This window comes from Trichomycterus rosablanca, chromosome 17, assembly GCF_030014385.1.
Source record: "Trichomycterus rosablanca isolate fTriRos1 chromosome 17, fTriRos1.hap1, whole genome shotgun sequence".
NCBI classification, from domain to species: domain Eukaryota; kingdom Metazoa; phylum Chordata; class Actinopteri; order Siluriformes; family Trichomycteridae; genus Trichomycterus; species Trichomycterus rosablanca.
Genome location: NC_086004.1, coordinates 16,046,045 through 16,062,403, shown reverse-complemented (window position 1 = coordinate 16,062,403; position 16,359 = coordinate 16,046,045). Strand labels below are relative to the sequence as shown.

The window sequence follows — 16,359 nt, the reverse complement described above, 5'->3', positions numbered from 1 at the left end:
GAGAGTTTTGCAAAAAGGTTGAAACAGGTAAGAAAAAGGTGTCAAACTAGGAGAAAATAGTTCAAGGTTTTGTGAAAAGAGTGATTCATTCACTAGTCAAGTTTTGGCAGTTGACGGTTTGTTCCGAGAATGGGGTTTAGTGTTTTAGCGATTGAGAAAAACTGTAAGATATGACCATCCGCTGGAACAGCACTTTTGCCATGCTGCAAAGGTTATATCATTAAAGAGCGCCAGTTGGTGCTGCTTTTTTAAGCACTCTGAGTACAGATTTGACACCTTTAACCTTTGAAGAGTACCACACCATAAATCAGTGTCTGGGAATTCTATCTAGTTTTAATGAGACAACAACTAAACTATCTGAGTAAAGGAGAGTTTCAGGATTGAAGGGTATTCCTCTCAAGTTGACACACGCTATAAACATAAAGCAGTAAATGTTATTGTAAGTGTGCAGCAACTTCTTGAGACTAACTAAAAAGGGTCTCTTCTTAAGAAAACAAGCAGTATGACACTGGCCACTCTGTGAAATCCACTTTATAACGTACACATTGTGTAATCATGGAAACACAAGAAAGAGGTGGTGATCATGAACATGAGGGCAAATCACTAGACAGGAGCACAGACAAGGGAGGCTTGAAACAAACACAAACACTTACTGCATTTGCTTCGGTATCAAGGGGCATCAGAACAAAGTGTGTTTTTGTTTATTTTTTACTCCAGTGCATTAACACCCTTTTATCTGGTATAAACATTAGCATAACATTATGACCACCTTCCTAACATTGTGTTGGTCCCCCTTTTGCTGCCAAAACAGCAGTCGATGCATGGACTCCACTAGACCCCTGTGTGCTGTGGTATCTGGCACCAAGATGTTAGCAGCAGATCCTTTAACTCCAGTAGGTTGCGAGATGAGCCTCCATGGATCAGACTTGCTTGTCCAGCACATCCCACAGATGCTCGATTGGATTGAGATCTGGGAAATTTGGAGGCCAAGTCAACACCTCAAACGCATTGTTGTGCTTCTCAAACCATTCTTGCCTGTGTTTACCATTTGCATTAAAAGGTGTACATGGTCTGCAACAATGCATAGGTAGGTGGTACATGTGGTAAAGTAACATCCACATTGATGGCAGGACCCATCAGAACATTGCCCAAAAGCATCACACTGCCTCCGTAGGCTTGCCTTCTTCCCATAGTGCATCCTGGTGCCATGTGTTCTCCAGGTAAGTGACACACACACACCCGGCCATCCATGTGATGTAAAAGAAACCATGATTCATCAGGCCAGGCCACCTTCTTTCATTGCTCCGTGAGCCAGGTCCGATGCTCATTTGCCCATTGTTGGCGCTTTCGGTGGTGGACAGGGGTCAGCATGGGCACCCTGACTGGTCTGCGGCTATTTTGCATCAAAGTGCACTACCATGAGAAAAGTGTGTTTGACAGTGAGAATGTGTTTAGAGTTTTGCAAAAAAGGTTGAATCAGGTATGAAAAGGTGTCAAACTAGGAGAAAATGGTTCAAGGTTTTGTGAAAAGAGTGATTAATTCAATAGCATATGCAACAATCTGTGATGCACTGTGTATTCTGACACCTTTCTATCAGAACCAGCAATAACTTCTTCAGCAATTTGAGCTACAGTAGCTTGTTTGTTGGATCGGACCACATGGGCCAGCCTTTGCTCCCCATGTGCATCAATGAGCCTTGACCACCCATGACCCTGTCACCGGTTTACCACTGTTCCTTCCTTGAACCACTTTTGATAGTGTGGTGGAGCTTTTCCTGTCAGAAAGCAAACTCAGACACAAGAGATTCTTTTTAGCTTGATTGAAGTTTAATGAAAGCACAATTGTGGATTCTTACATACAGCATAGAAGCATACCGCAGTAAGAACCACCTAAGTAAATTTACATAGTTCCTTTATACCCATGTAATATCGCCATCGCCCTCTCCATTGCCAACCCCTCCTCCTCAGAGCCAGACACAAGAGAATCATCAGGAGGATGATTCTTACATACACGTGTTATTAAAAAATAAGAAGATACATCTTGGAGCCATAGCGCCATAGAGTCTGCTGTGTTCTAAATAATTCTGGTCTTGTGATGTGATAGTCTGTCGTTTTTAGATATCCTTTGTTTTTACATCCTTGTTATGTTTATCTTTGCACATTCTGTTGTCTTTCGTGACCTCGGTCGCAGTGCTCTTAAAACCTTCTTACTGGATACGTGAAAACCATCTTACACTTTAAATATGTGAAATACTTTTATATGATTTCATAAGAAGCCCCTTACTCATAATTTTCTATCAAATTTAGATACTGACCACTGCAGATCGGGAACACCCCACAAAAGCTGCAGTTTTGGAGATGCTCTGACCTAATCGTCTAGCCATCACAATTTGGCCCTTGTTAAACTGGCTCAAATCCTTACGCTTGCCCATTGGTCATAATGTTATGCCTGGTCGGTGTGTATTAGCTGTTCCGTTGCTTGTGACAACATTAAAACCCGTTTAGAAAGCTAGAGAGACGACACGGCACACGCATGACCACTTTGGAACTCCGTCCGTTTATTATATAACTCCCCCCCAGTCAACATAACATTACAAAGGTTCCTACCCCATAACTAAGCTGATACTACATCCCCCTTTCTAGGTAACTTGTCTGGGGGTACTGTACCAAGTTAACAATTTAACAACATTGAACAATAGTGCAAACCATTTTCTGTTTCTACTATTTCCATGTTTTATTTATTTATTTTTTTAAGAAGGGTGGGGTGGACTACCCATCCCTTCTGCCGAGTGAGGGGATTATTCTGCCCCATTGCCCACTCAGCTCTCAGTCCTTCAACTATGTACTGACAAAGTCCTTAAAGTGACCTGGGGCCCTTCTATTTCTAATGGGGTATCGGCGCTCAGGTGTCTTGCTCCTCTGCTGATGTTGAACTTGAGCCTCTGGTGAAAGAAAGGTTCTGTCTGTGTCAGACACAGTGTTTTCTTCTGTCGGTGTATCAGGTAAGTTGGTTGCATTTTCAGGAGCCACCGGGGTTGGCGAGAGATGGAACCTGTTTCTCCGGAAGGTACCCCGTGGTGTCTCCACCATGTAAGACCTGGGTGTATCTGCAGCAGACACCACTGTGCCTCGTTCATCAGTGTCCTTTACCCACACATGTTTTCCCGGGTGCAGGTGTGTCATGTCATGTGTTTTGTGTCTACGGTCGTAGTTTTGTTTTTGCTTTTGCCTGTATATGTTCTCTGTCTCTTTTAGCTTACCCCAGTCCACACATCTTGGCTTGAGTTGTGATGGGGCAACAGGAACAGACGTTCTTATCCTTCTTCCCATGAGAAGCTCAGTGGGGCTGTATCCATTGGCCAGTGGAGAAGCACGGTAGGCCATAAGGGCAAGGTAGGGGTCGGTTGACTTTTTTAGAAGATTCTTGACTGTCCTCACCGCCCTCTCTGCCTCCCCATTGCTCTGTGGAAAATGAGGACTGGACGTCACATGGTCGAAGCCCCAATTCTGTGCAAAGCGTCTGAAGCTATCAGATGAAAACTGTGGTCCATTGTCCGATCTCACCACATCTGGAATTCCATGACGAGCAAAGATTGATTTAAAATGCTGGATCGTTGCTTCTGAAGTAGTGGATGACAACTTAGCGACTTCAAAGAACCTGGAAAAATAGTCAACAATGATAAGGTAGCGTTGGTTACCATACTGGAAGAGATCAGCTCCGACGGTGGACCATGGTCTAGCTGGAAACAATGTTGGCATCATTGGTTCTTTTAAGTTTATTCTTTCACGTGCACATGTGTCACAGTTCTGAATCATCTGTTGTAATTCTTTGCTAAGGCCTAGCCACCACACCGACTGTTTAGCCCTCTCTCGGCATTTTGTGATGCCCAGATGTCCCTCGTGCAACTTGTTTAACACATCCGCTTGGAGTGATGCTGGAATGACAATTCTTTCTCCTTTAAGCAGTACTCCGTTTTGCACAGTGATTTCACCTGAGAATGGCAGATAGGGATGAATCACCTCTTCAACAGAGAATTTATCTGGCCAACCGTCTACACAGTGTTTCTTGAGCTGGCGAAGTATAAAGTCTCTGTCTTGGTGTGTTTGGATTTCTTTGAGTCTGGGCTCCGTAACTGGCAGACTTGCCATGACAGTATCGACGTAAAGGTTTATTTCTTCCTCTTGTAGTCCGTCCACTGTGTTACTTACAGGAGCCCTAGAAAGCACGTCTGCTGTTGCAATATTCTTACCGGGCACATGGGAAATTGAATATGAAAACCTCATCAGTCTCATTTTAAGACGTTGTATTCGCGGTGGGAGCATGTCTAGCGTTTTTGAACCCAGCAGGGGGACCAGGGGTTTATGGTCTGTCTCTATGTGGAAGTTTTTCCCAATGAGAAACTCTGCAAACTTTTCGCAGGCCCATGTGGAAGCCAGTGCCTCCTTTTCAATTTGAGCGTACCTCTGCTCAGTGCTGGTGAGGGATCGGGAAGCATATGCTACTGGTTTCCACTGTTGATCTGATTGCTTTTGGAGGAGGACGGCGCCTAACCCATATGATGAAGCGTCGGCGGAAACCAGCGTCTCAGCATTTGGATCATATAGTGCCAGTCCCGGTGGTGTTGTAAGCTCTCTTTTAATTTTCTCAAAGGCCTCATGCTGTTGGGACCCCCACGCCCACATGTTTGACTTCTTCAACAGATCTCTAAGTGGACGTGTTTTCTCAGCTAAATGGGGTATAAATTTCCCCAGATGATTTATCATCCCCAGGACTCCTCTCACCTCGCTAATGTTGTGGGGTTCTCTCATGGCCTTCACAGCTTTCACCTTTTCCGGGTCTGCACTCACTCCTGATGCTTCAATAATCTGTCCCAAAAATTTGATTTTGCTCTTAGAAAACTCACATTTCTCGTTGAGTGTAACCCCGGCCTCCTGGAGTCGTGACAGTGCTGCACGTAGCCTCTCATCATGCTGCTGTTGGGTAGCTCCCCAGATGAGTACGTCATCCATCTGACACAAAACGCCCTCCAGACCCTCAAGGATTTGTGACATGCGCTTTTGGAAGTGCTCTGGAGCAGAAGAAATTCCAAAGCATAAGCGGTTATAACAATACCTCCCAAACGGCGTTATGAAGGTCGTGAGAAGTGAGGATTCTTTAGATAGAGGAATCTGCCAAAACCCAGAATTCGCATCTAACTTTGAAAACACTCTGGCACCTGCCAGTTGTCCCAGTGTGTGCTCTACAGACGGAAGTTGATGTCTTTCCCTCATGACTGATTTGTTCAGTTCCGTGAGGTCAGTGCATATTCTCACCTTTCCTGTTTGTTTAGGCACTACTACCATGGGTGCACACCACTCCGTTGGCTGTTCCACTTTTGAGATGACTCCTTGCTGCTCCATTCGGTTTAATTCTTCTTTAACCTTTGGTAGGAGAGGGAGAGAAATGCGTCTGGGAGTGGAGAGAGAGAAGGGTTCAGCGTCTGTTTTTAGAACAATGTTATATTCGCCCTGCATTCTCCCTAGACCATTGAATAACTTAGGGAATTCAGCCCTTACTGCTTCGTCTGTATCTAGGCTGACAGCATCCAGCCTGGCTACCAACTGCAGTGCTACAGCAGCTGAACGGCCTAACAATGGTGTGGCCAGCTCCTTCACAACATAAACTTCCTGTGAGGTGCTCTTTTGTCCTTTCTTTAGTGTGGCTGTGAATATACCTTTTACCGTTAGTTGCCTTCCTCTCGGACCCTTTAAAACCTTCGAAGCTCTTTTCAGTTTACTGAGCTGGTCCTGACTGCACATCCTCTCCGGAACTGCGGTTACGTCTGCACCTGTGTCTATTTTACACACAACATTACTATGATCCATTTTTATTTCTGTCATCCAAGGGCCTTCATCTGCCTTTGCAGTAAGTGAGCCAAGGAATACCTCTTCATCTTCTACGCCTTCAGTCAGTATTGCAACATTCCCGTCATTAAGCCTTTTAGTTCGGCATACTCTGGCATAATGTCCCTTTTTTCTGCAATGGTTACACACTACGTCCTTAGCTGGGCATTGCTGCAGACTGTGACCTCTCAAATCTCCACACCTTTTGCACTGTGTGTGTTTGATGGTCTTTTTTCGTGCTGTATTGCTAACTGATAGGGATGACTGTGGCTTAGCTCGTGTGCTTTTGTGGTTCCATCGCTGCTGCGAATGCACGCTGTCAAGCTGTGTGTTTGATGCATCAGCCTTAAAATGGCTTTTTAGCATTTCTTGTTGTTTCTTTATTTGCTCGCTCTGTCGTGCTCTGGTGACTGCTTTGACAAGTGTTAATTCGGGATCCATTTGTAATTGTTCTGACAGTTTAGTGTCTCTTAGTCCAACTACTAATCTGTCTCTCACCATTTCATCATGCAGTGCTCCATATCCACAATACTCGGCAAGACAATGAAGTGCGGTAATAAAACAGTCAACTGACTCACCCAACTCTTGCTGCCTCTGATTGAATTTTGCTCTCTCAAAGATGACATTTCTCCGTGTTATAAAATGTGCATCAAACTTGGTTGTGACTGTGCTGAATTCACTCGCTTCAGCAGGACTCAAATGCAGAGAAATCAAAATGTCCTCCGCTTCTTCCCCCATCGCGTAGATCAGCGCATTCACTTGGTTTTCATCAGCTTGTGTTTCCAAGCCTGACGCTATCCGAAACCTCTCAAAGCGCTTTATCCACTTCGGCCAGTCTTCAGCCTTGAAAGTGAATTTCTCCGGCGGTGGGACCTGAAACAGGCTCATATTTCACTGCTGCGGCGTTAGCTTGCTTTAGCGGTTTATGCTGCCCTCCGGCACTTTTTTTTTTCTTAGACAAAAAAGATCAGGTTCGTATTCCTAATCCCACTTCTTACACCATGTTCCGTTGCTTGTGACAACATTAAAACCCGTTTAGAAAGCTAGAGAGACGACACGGCACACGCATGACCACTTTGGAACTCCGTCCGTTTATTATATAACTCCCCCCCAGTCAACATAACATTACAAAGGTTCCTACCCCATAACTAAGCTGATACTACATTAGCCAAACCCAGTGACATTAACACAATCAGTAAGATTGAAGATTGTGTAATTTTCTTTTACTTAATTCAGATAAAACAGAGGCATTACTTGTTGGATCTAAGGCTGCAAAAGACAAGCTGTCTAACCTGGTGCTCTGGTAGATTCATAAACAAATTCCAGTTGGTAAACAAAATGCAGCAGTTCGAGAGTTGACTAGAACCTGAAGGTTTGAGATCATATTAGTCCTGTTTTATCATCTCTACACTAAATTTAAATCCCACATTAATTAAAAAACACTTTTACTAACCTGTCAAGTGCTACATGGGCTGGCTCCCCAGTATTTGAGTGAACTTACTGAGCACTACTGAGGGATTCAGACACAGTCTCAATTTTCAAGTCCAGATTGAAAACATATTTACTTACTTAGGCTTTTGATTAGTATTTCCAAACCAGGGATGTGTGGGCAGTCTGGTGCTCTCGTGTTTATCGAATTTTCTGGGCGCTACGTATTGTCTTCTGGCAGTGCATGGTTTCTGACCCCTAGGGCCGGAATATTAAGGGTGCCAGAGTCTCATGCTACTTCTCTGCATAACTGATATTTTACTCCTAATGATTTCATATCACAGTTTAACTACATTTTCTCCTCTTTGGTTCTGACATAAACCTGTTTACCCACCTGATGCTGAAGAAGCCTGCAAGTCGACTGCTGTGCCAACAATGCAGCTTCTGCTAGATGTAATGGAAACCTGCCATGCTGCCCTGAAATTGTCCAGAATTCACTATTGTTTTTATCACAGACTGAACTGAATAATAAAGAATTTCGAATTTCTTGTTTATTCTTTTTGCTAATTCTAACTTTTAGTTTAAATTAATGTTGTGTATATATGATTTCAAATGTATTCAAATTATTCCCATTATCATTATTACAGTTTATCTCAATCGCTGAAACACTAAACCCCATTCTTGGAACACATCTGTCAACTGCCAAAACAAACACACTATTGTCATCGTTAACACACTGCAGGTAAAAACTGTGCACACGTGTCATATCAGTACATAGGGTTAAAACTAGTAGGTAAACAGGATAAAAGTCAGTTGAAATGCATGTGGCATTTCTGAGCTGTATTGTGACTTTAGCGATGGAGGGCAACAATAGAAGAAGAAGAGGAGAGTGTGGCGAAGAGTAAGATGAGAATGACCAAGAACAAGAGCAGTCATATCAAATACTGTATTCTGTGTAGAGCAGCACATGTATACAATGACATGAGGTCTGTCATGATGTGTCACATTTAAACAAACCCATAGAGAGGCCCTATGAATGTTTATATTTGGACAAAGCTGGATTTAGTCTCACAAAGAGTTGGAGAAGAGATCTCAACATAATATGCCTGTCCTGTGGTAATGTGACCATGTAGCCTAGCGGTTAAAGTACTGGACTATTAAGCAGAAAATTGCAGGTTCAAACCCCACCACTGCCAGGTTGCCACTTTTGGGCCTTTGAGGAAGGCCCTCAACTCTCAGTTGCTTACCTATACTGTAAGTTGATTTGGATAAAAGCGTCTTCTTATTGCTGAAAATGTATGTGCGGCCTTCAACAGCAATGGGGTTCTGCATCGCCCTGGCCCTACAACACAGAACATCTAACATTTCTGGATGGTCTACAAGACGCTTTGCTTGGACTTGAGCGGGGGATCCTGAGCTGAGAAAGCATCCTGTGTACATTGTCGTTTGGGACAATGTGAGCTTTCATCTTTGTCAAAACATAAGTGAGTGGTTTATCAATAACCTCCGTTTCATACAGGAATTCTTCTCAGCATACCAAGGAAAATCTACTCCAGTCAATGAATGCAGCCTGTGATGACATTAGAGTGGATTCTTTTCAAGCCTGGATTCTGCATGCTTTTTTGCATTGTCTAGATTGGGAGAATATTGCCTGTGATGTAGATAAAGTCCTGTGGCCTGACCGAGCCAAGAGGCAGAATAAATCCTGAGGCAGAATAAATACTTTCGACTGACACAAATTTAGGTTTTAAAAAAGTTTGCTGCTTCAGTGTTTTTAGATCCTTTTGTTAAATGTTTCTATTCTGGTATTCAGAAGTGCAATTATAAGCACTGCAGTGACAATGACAGTGGTGGTGTGTTAGCATGTGTTGTGCTGGTATGAGTGGATCAGACACAGCAGCGCTGCTGGAGTTTTTAAATACTGTGTCCACTCACTGTTCACTCTATTAGACACTCCTACCTAGTTAGTCCACCTTGTAGATGTAAAGTCAGAGATGGTCGCTCATCTATTGCTGCTGTTTCATCTTTGAGATCTTCATCAGTGGTCACAGGGAGCTGCCCACAGGGCTCTGTTGGCTGGATATTTCTTTTGGATGATGGACTATTCTCAGTCCAGCAGGGACAGTGAGCACAAGGCGTCCATTTTTCCCAAAAAAGACCTGGAATGCTAATTCATCTGACCACAATACACGTTACAACTGTGTGATGGTCCATCCTAGATGCCTCCGAGCCCAGAGAAGTCGATGACGCTTCTGGACATGATTAACATAAGGCTTCTTTTTAGCACAGTAAAGTTTTAAGTGGCATTTGCACATGTAACTCCGTATTGTAGTGCTTGACAAAGGTTTGCCAAAGTAATCACTTGCCCATGTGGTTATATCAGCTATCGTTGAGTGGCGGTTCTTGATGCAGTGTCATCTGAGGGATCAAAGATCACACACGTTAAGCTTAAGCTTGTGCCCTTGGCCTTTACGCACTGAAATTCCTCCCGATTCCTTGAATCATTTAATATTGTGCATTGTAGAGGGAGAAATATGCAAATCTTTACCAATCGTTCTTTGAGGTACATTGTTTTTAAACATTTCAATAATTTTCTTACACATTTGATGACAAACTGGAGATCCTCTGGCCATCTTTGCTCATCAAAGGCTCAGCCTTTCCTGGATGCTGCTTTTGTACCAAACTATGATTACAATCACCTGTTGACATCACCTGTTTGGAATAACATAATTATTTAGTTTTTTCACCTCATTACTAGCCCTTCATTTCCCCCATCCCAACTTTCTTTGGAATGGGTTGCAGGCCTCAGATGCAGGAATGGAGGTATATTAACTAATGAAATGAAGTTGAAAGGACTAAACATGAAATATCTTGGGTTCAAACTGTCTGCAATTAAATAAAAGTCAAAGTAAATGTAAGGAACACTGCATTTTTATATTATTTGCATTTTCAATACTGTCCCAACGTCTTCTGATTTGGGGTTGTATTTAAGCAAGGTAATAGATGGCATAATCAGTGTGACTTACTTTTTGAAAATCAAGAGGTGTGTTGAAGGACAAATGCTTTAAAGGACAAAGAAGGCTCTCTAAAGTCCCAGTAACGACAATGCTTAGTATTCATTATACGTAGTATACTACGTAATAGTTGACAGTGATGTATACAGTGATAAATTCCTGAAGTTGCGTTAACTTTTTAACTTTAGTTGTTTTCACTGTTAAATAAAACTAAAGTAAATAAAATGCACAGTTGCAACCTCATGTCCACTCCTTTAAACATGGAATATAATAGAATATAAATAGTAAATGGTGATTGACAGTGAGTCTAAATCAGTAAAATCAGCCAAAATAGATTAAATGCATAGTAAAACTAGGTGTTGTGTCATGATTTGAGTTACATAAGAAAAAGAGAATAGCTTTACCATTCCCACTTCGCTTACCAGTTGGCTGCAAACTTTTTTTTGTTTGTTTGTTTATTTGTTTATACGTCATGTTTTCTATACTTTGGTTACTTTCATGACAGGAATGGTAGTCACTCATTACACAAGGTTCATCAGTTTAGAAGGTTAAATCGAACAGTCATGGACAATTTAGTGTCTCCAATTCACCTCACTTGCACGTCTTTGGAATGTGGGAGGAGCTCCCGGAGGAAACCAATGCGGACACGGAGACGCAGACTCCACACAGAAAGGACCCTGGTGGGTGTTAAGTTGTTTATGACCATGCTACTTTAAATCCACTTACTACAATGTACAATAAAACTTCCTTAAAACAATTTTATTAAATTACCCACACAAATTGTAATAACAAAAAACAAGAGGTTTTCATATAGAAATGCACATTCACTGCCTTGTGTGATTACACTGAAGGAAAAGACTGTTTCTTCTATTCTCTTTCCTGAAGTTGACAAGTCTCAATCTGCTACATTAGAGCCAGTGTCTGCAACAGAAAAACATTGCAAACAAAATCAGTATACAGTTGTGTCCGACATCAGTGGCACCCCTGAATATGAAGGATATCTTGTAAAATATGTTCTTAAACAATGTTTAGAGAAACTGCTTCAAAGTATATAAACTCATATGTTTGATATAAAATAAAACGAACAAAAAATAACAAAAACTGAGCCTATTCCACCATCTAGTGACCACAAGTGGTTAATGTTTGTGGTGGGGTTTTCGTTCAAGTGAATTTGTGATGACTTCTTATTTGCTACATCAACCGAAAACACACAAGCAAGTAAAAAAAAAAAATGTTGGAGACCCGCTCTCAGGTCAGTTCACATAATTTTTGGATGCGTTTCGCTTGTGTTGTGATGGCAATGGTTGGACTTTGTGTGGAGGAACTCCATGGGGTTTGCTTCTTGGATATGTTACTGAGCCACGTGTATTCTGTTTGATATCAGGTTGACATTGATGTCTTTACTGCTTTAGCAGAGGTTTTGGTAAATCTGAAGCTTGGCTATTCTTTTACTTTTTTTTTTTTTTTTTACCTCTGCATGCTGCACGTAGTCCTCAGCAGTTTCTGCATTTAGGACCTTTGCTCTTCTCCACAGTTGCAGCACTTACGCATATCGCAGGTCTGTGTCCATATTTTTGCCAATTGTAAAAATATGGTGCGATTTGTAATGTATAGGAGGTCTACGTCAACTCTTTGGTAGACAATCACGATCTTGCTGGGAGGTGTTGGTCTACTGAATATATATGAAGATATACACAGATGAGGCATAACATTATGACCACCTCTTTGTTTCTACACTCACTGTCTATTTTATCAGCTCCACTTACCATATAGGAGCACTTTACTGACTGTAGTCCATCTGTTATTCTGCATGCTTTGTTAGCCCCTTTTATGCTGTTCTTCAATGGTCAGGACTCTCCCAGGACCAAAACAGAATAGGTATTATTTGAGTGGTGGATCATTCTCAGCACTGAAGTGATGGTGGTGGTGTGTTAGTGTGTGTTGTGCTGGTATGAGTGGATCAGACACAGCGGCACTTCTGGAGTTTTTAAACACCTCACTGTCACTGCTGGTCTGAGAATAGTCCATCAACCAAAAATATCCAGCCAACAGCACCCTGTAGGCAGTGTCACTGCAGTGCTGAAAAAGATCCACCACCCAAATAATACCTACTCCTTGGTGGTCCTCTGGGGGTCCTGACAATTGAAGAACAGGGTGCAAGCAGGCTAAAAAAAGTATGTAGAGAAATAGATGGACTACAGTCAGTAATTGTAAAACTACAAAGTGATTCTATATGGTAAGTGGAGCTGATATAATGGACAGTGAGTGTAGAAACAAGGAGGTGGTTTTAATGTTATGGCTGATCAGTGTATGTGTTGATCTTTACAATAAAGTCTTGATTGTAATTCTTCTGACATTGCTAACCTCCTGTGGCATTACTTCTTTAGTAGTTCTTCCTCTTCCACATACTTAAGTTTGCAGCAGTGTGTAACTCATTTGCTGCTATGTAAGGTGGGGTGAGGGAAAGTCTTTATGTTGATGTTTAAGAATGTTTCAATGCGCAGGAGGTTCTCTGTTTGAACTTTGTTCAGGCACTCAACTGAGATTTGTTCTGATAGCTTTTTGTGGTCTTTGACTGTGCCTGCTATGCCCATAATGCCTTTTTGTAAAGGAGATAGTTTGGTGAGCATCATGTCAGTTTGCACTGATTCTGTTATTATGAATCTGGGCCAGTTCTCAAGTGAGCCAACAGTATTCGATTCATATGAGTGGTTTGTGTAATCTAGAAATTCACATTAAGGGTTTTGGTATTCATATATGTTACGGCTTCTCTTCATCATATTTACTCCCCACCCACGTCAGAGACCAAATAAGGGATATGCAGAGTAACAGAACTCCAGTGGCTTCATACCAGGGCTATAAGAATGATGTACTTGATTCACCAGATGTACATGGTTTACATCAATGCCTTTTAGGAATCTTACTAAGAATATGACCTAGGACAGGGGTCGGCAACCTTTAACACCCAAAGAGCCATTTGGACCCGGTTTCCACGGAAAAGAAAACACTGGGAGCCGCAAATACTTGTTGACATCTAAAATGAAGATAACACTGTATATATTGTTTTTTACCTTTACGCTTTGTATAAACAAGTACAGTGGAACCTCGGTATACGTCTGCTTTGGAATAAGTCCAACTTGGTATACGTCCTGTTTGGACGTGAAAAATTTACCATTCAGTAAACAACCCGCGCTATAATCTATAGCTATAACGCGCTATAACTCTGTGAATTTTCAGGTACTGTACTACAGGTACTGTAGTCCCGTTAACGGTGTGCCGTGTTGCTAGGCAACATGAGGGCGAACATAACATTCGCAAACTATTACACTATTTCTTGGACGAAACACCCGCTTAATGATCAGGATTACTGTTTATATTAATCTGGACATTTCCATGTATGATACATGACTTAAAATAATGTTCAACCAAGTTTGTACAGTTTCTTTTCAGTGGCGTATTAATATGGAATGATGTGAGGTGGTCACAGGTGTGCTTATATCGGGGATTATAAAACGGATAGTTCCGGTCCTAAAATCTGATTGGCTGAGCCGCGTTCGAAGCCGTTGTAAAATCCCCGATAAACGCACACCTAGGACCACCTCACATCATTTCATATTAATACGCCACTGAATCGAAAAAGTTAATGTTATTTTCGCCCTCATGTTGCCTAGCAACACTGTTAATCGAACTATTTTGCGTCGCGGAAGAATGCTTTATTGTAAGTTTATACACGATAAATACATTTATGAATTAAACATTGTTGTATTTATTATATTTTTTGTTGACCGCCGTTTTATAAAAGCAATAAGCCACTCGAGACCGTGCATTACTGTTATGATTTTAGCACGGGGAAAGAAGTTTTAGGCACTCCGCTTCGCGTCGTGCCAAAAACGTCATCCCCGTGCTAAAATCACAGTAATGCACGGCCTCTCGTGGCTTATTGCTTTATTTTACAACAGCTTTAAAAACGCAGCTCAGCCAATCAGATTTTAGGACAGGAACTATCCGTTTTATAAATTATTTTATACAACCCCATCAACGTATAATATGCCAGTAACAATAGGATTTTCGTTTGGTATACGTCCTGTTTGGTATAAGTCCAAGGATCTGGAACGGATTAAGGACGTATACCGAGGTACCACGTGTTGCTTATGAAATCCATGAAGTGCTACAGAGAAAATTACAATTTATTTATTTAATTAACACATTTTAAACTCTTAAAAAAAAAATAATAAAAAACACGCCGAATTGAAGGTCTATTTCAAATGAATTAAAAAGCTGAACTTTAAATATCCATGTCGCCTTTGGGCTTTCGGAGCGTGTAGCGGAGCCTTGACCTGAACCTCTGCGCACAGCGTCTGCAAATCGGGGCTGTACGAAGTCACTCATCGTTGTGCAGGACTGTAAGCTGCCATCTGTGAGGCGTGAGCGGTGTTTGCTTTTAACATAGTTCATGGTGGAGAATAGCTGCTCACATACATATGTGGATCCGAAGATCGACAGTACTTATACATTTATTTTCCCAAGCCACGCGGAGCCGCAGTATAAGGATGAATGAGCCGCATGCGGCTCCGGAGCCGCGGGTTGCCGACCCTTGACCTAGGACATGTCCTGACCAGACGATTAATTGGAGTGGGCCTCTCCAACCTCCCGTCTATGCAAAATCAGGGTCAAAGTGCTGTGTTAGGTGCACTGCAGCTGCACTTCCTTGAAACACCAGGATCTCTTCCTCTGCAGACTTCTCACAGCAAACAAGGCACCCCATTTGCTCGCCTCTTATGAGCAGCCTACCCTGGGCCCCCACAGGGCGTTGCACAAAGTAATGTTGCATATTACCGTATAAAATGTATTATAAACATTAATAATTAATCATGCAATTACTGTCAGCAAAATATAACATGATCAGATTAAAATACATGGAAGAAAGTGATTTGTAATTATTGTGACAGGTTATAATTCTAAAGTAATTGTTAACTTGCGAAATGCAAAGAATGACAAATTAGCAAAATCAATTTATTAAGAATAAGTAATCTTACTTTTCCCATCACAGGCTACTATCTTCACTTTATCCACCTTTACCAGGTCAGTAACCTCACGGAACTCCACATCATTTAAAACAAATGTCCACACGTTGTCACAAAATCTGTATGTATTTAGTGATCCCTGCAAAGAGTACAAAGATAAGTTGTTAAAAATTATAGATGGGGCTTAAAAGTGTTTTATTCCTTAAGAGGAAACTTGGGGCTTAAACACTATTCTTATTCTATGGAGGTGTGTAAAAACCCACATTCAGGAAAGTAAAATTAACATGTTCAGTACACAATGTATAACCTAATACATGCATTCACATGAAATTTGCAAAATTGTCAATTATTAATAATTCATTTTTACAGATGCATTTAAATGTCACAAAAAAACACCTGGTACAACCTTAATCTGATGTTCTTGTTTAAAGCTGTTTCATGTGTAGTTTAACAACAACTCTACACTTCTTGAATTCTAACATTTTAAACTTGAAACAAATAAAAATAATGATCGTACCATATTGATATACAGTATATACTATACAGTGTATACTGTGATTGAGGATGCTGCCTTTGTGAAAAGCAGTAGTTGAATTGCGCTGATAAATATCACATTGTTCAATTTTGTTATACACTATATATACTGAACAAAATTGAACAATGTGATATTATTTATCAGTGCAATTCAACTACCACCAAATTGTTTTACTATAATGAGAAGTGATTAAAGATTTCTTGGCATTAAATGAATTATATACAGTCATGGCCGAAAGTGTTGGCACCCCTGAAATTTTTCCTGTTTTGTTATACACATGTTTATTTCCTTTGTGTGTATTGGAACAACACAAAAAAGCAGAGGAAAAAAAGGCAAATTTGACATAATTTCACACAAAACTCCAAAATTAGGCTGGACAAAATTATTGGCACCTTTTCAAAATTGTGGGTAAATAACTTTGTTTCAAGCATGTGATGCTCGTTTAAACTCACCTGTGGCAAGTAACAGGTGTGGG

General features: G+C 41.3%; 1 protein-coding gene across 1 annotated transcript in view; it reads right to left on the bottom strand.

Annotated features, from left to right (window-relative positions):
* Positions 1-11,069: 11,069 nt before the first annotated feature.
* The window catches only part of gtf2a2 (general transcription factor IIA, 2), a 36,501-nt gene continuing 31,211 nt past the window's right edge, over positions 11,070-16,359 (bottom strand). The window contains exons 3-4 of the mRNA XM_063012854.1: positions 15,362-15,488; positions 11,070-11,246 (exon numbers count right to left, since the gene is read on the bottom strand). Of these exons, the coding sequence (XP_062868924.1) occupies positions 11,221-11,246; positions 15,362-15,488 (153 nt within the window). The 3' untranslated portion in view covers positions 11,070-11,220. The remainder of the gene's footprint in view (positions 11,247-15,361; positions 15,489-16,359) is intronic.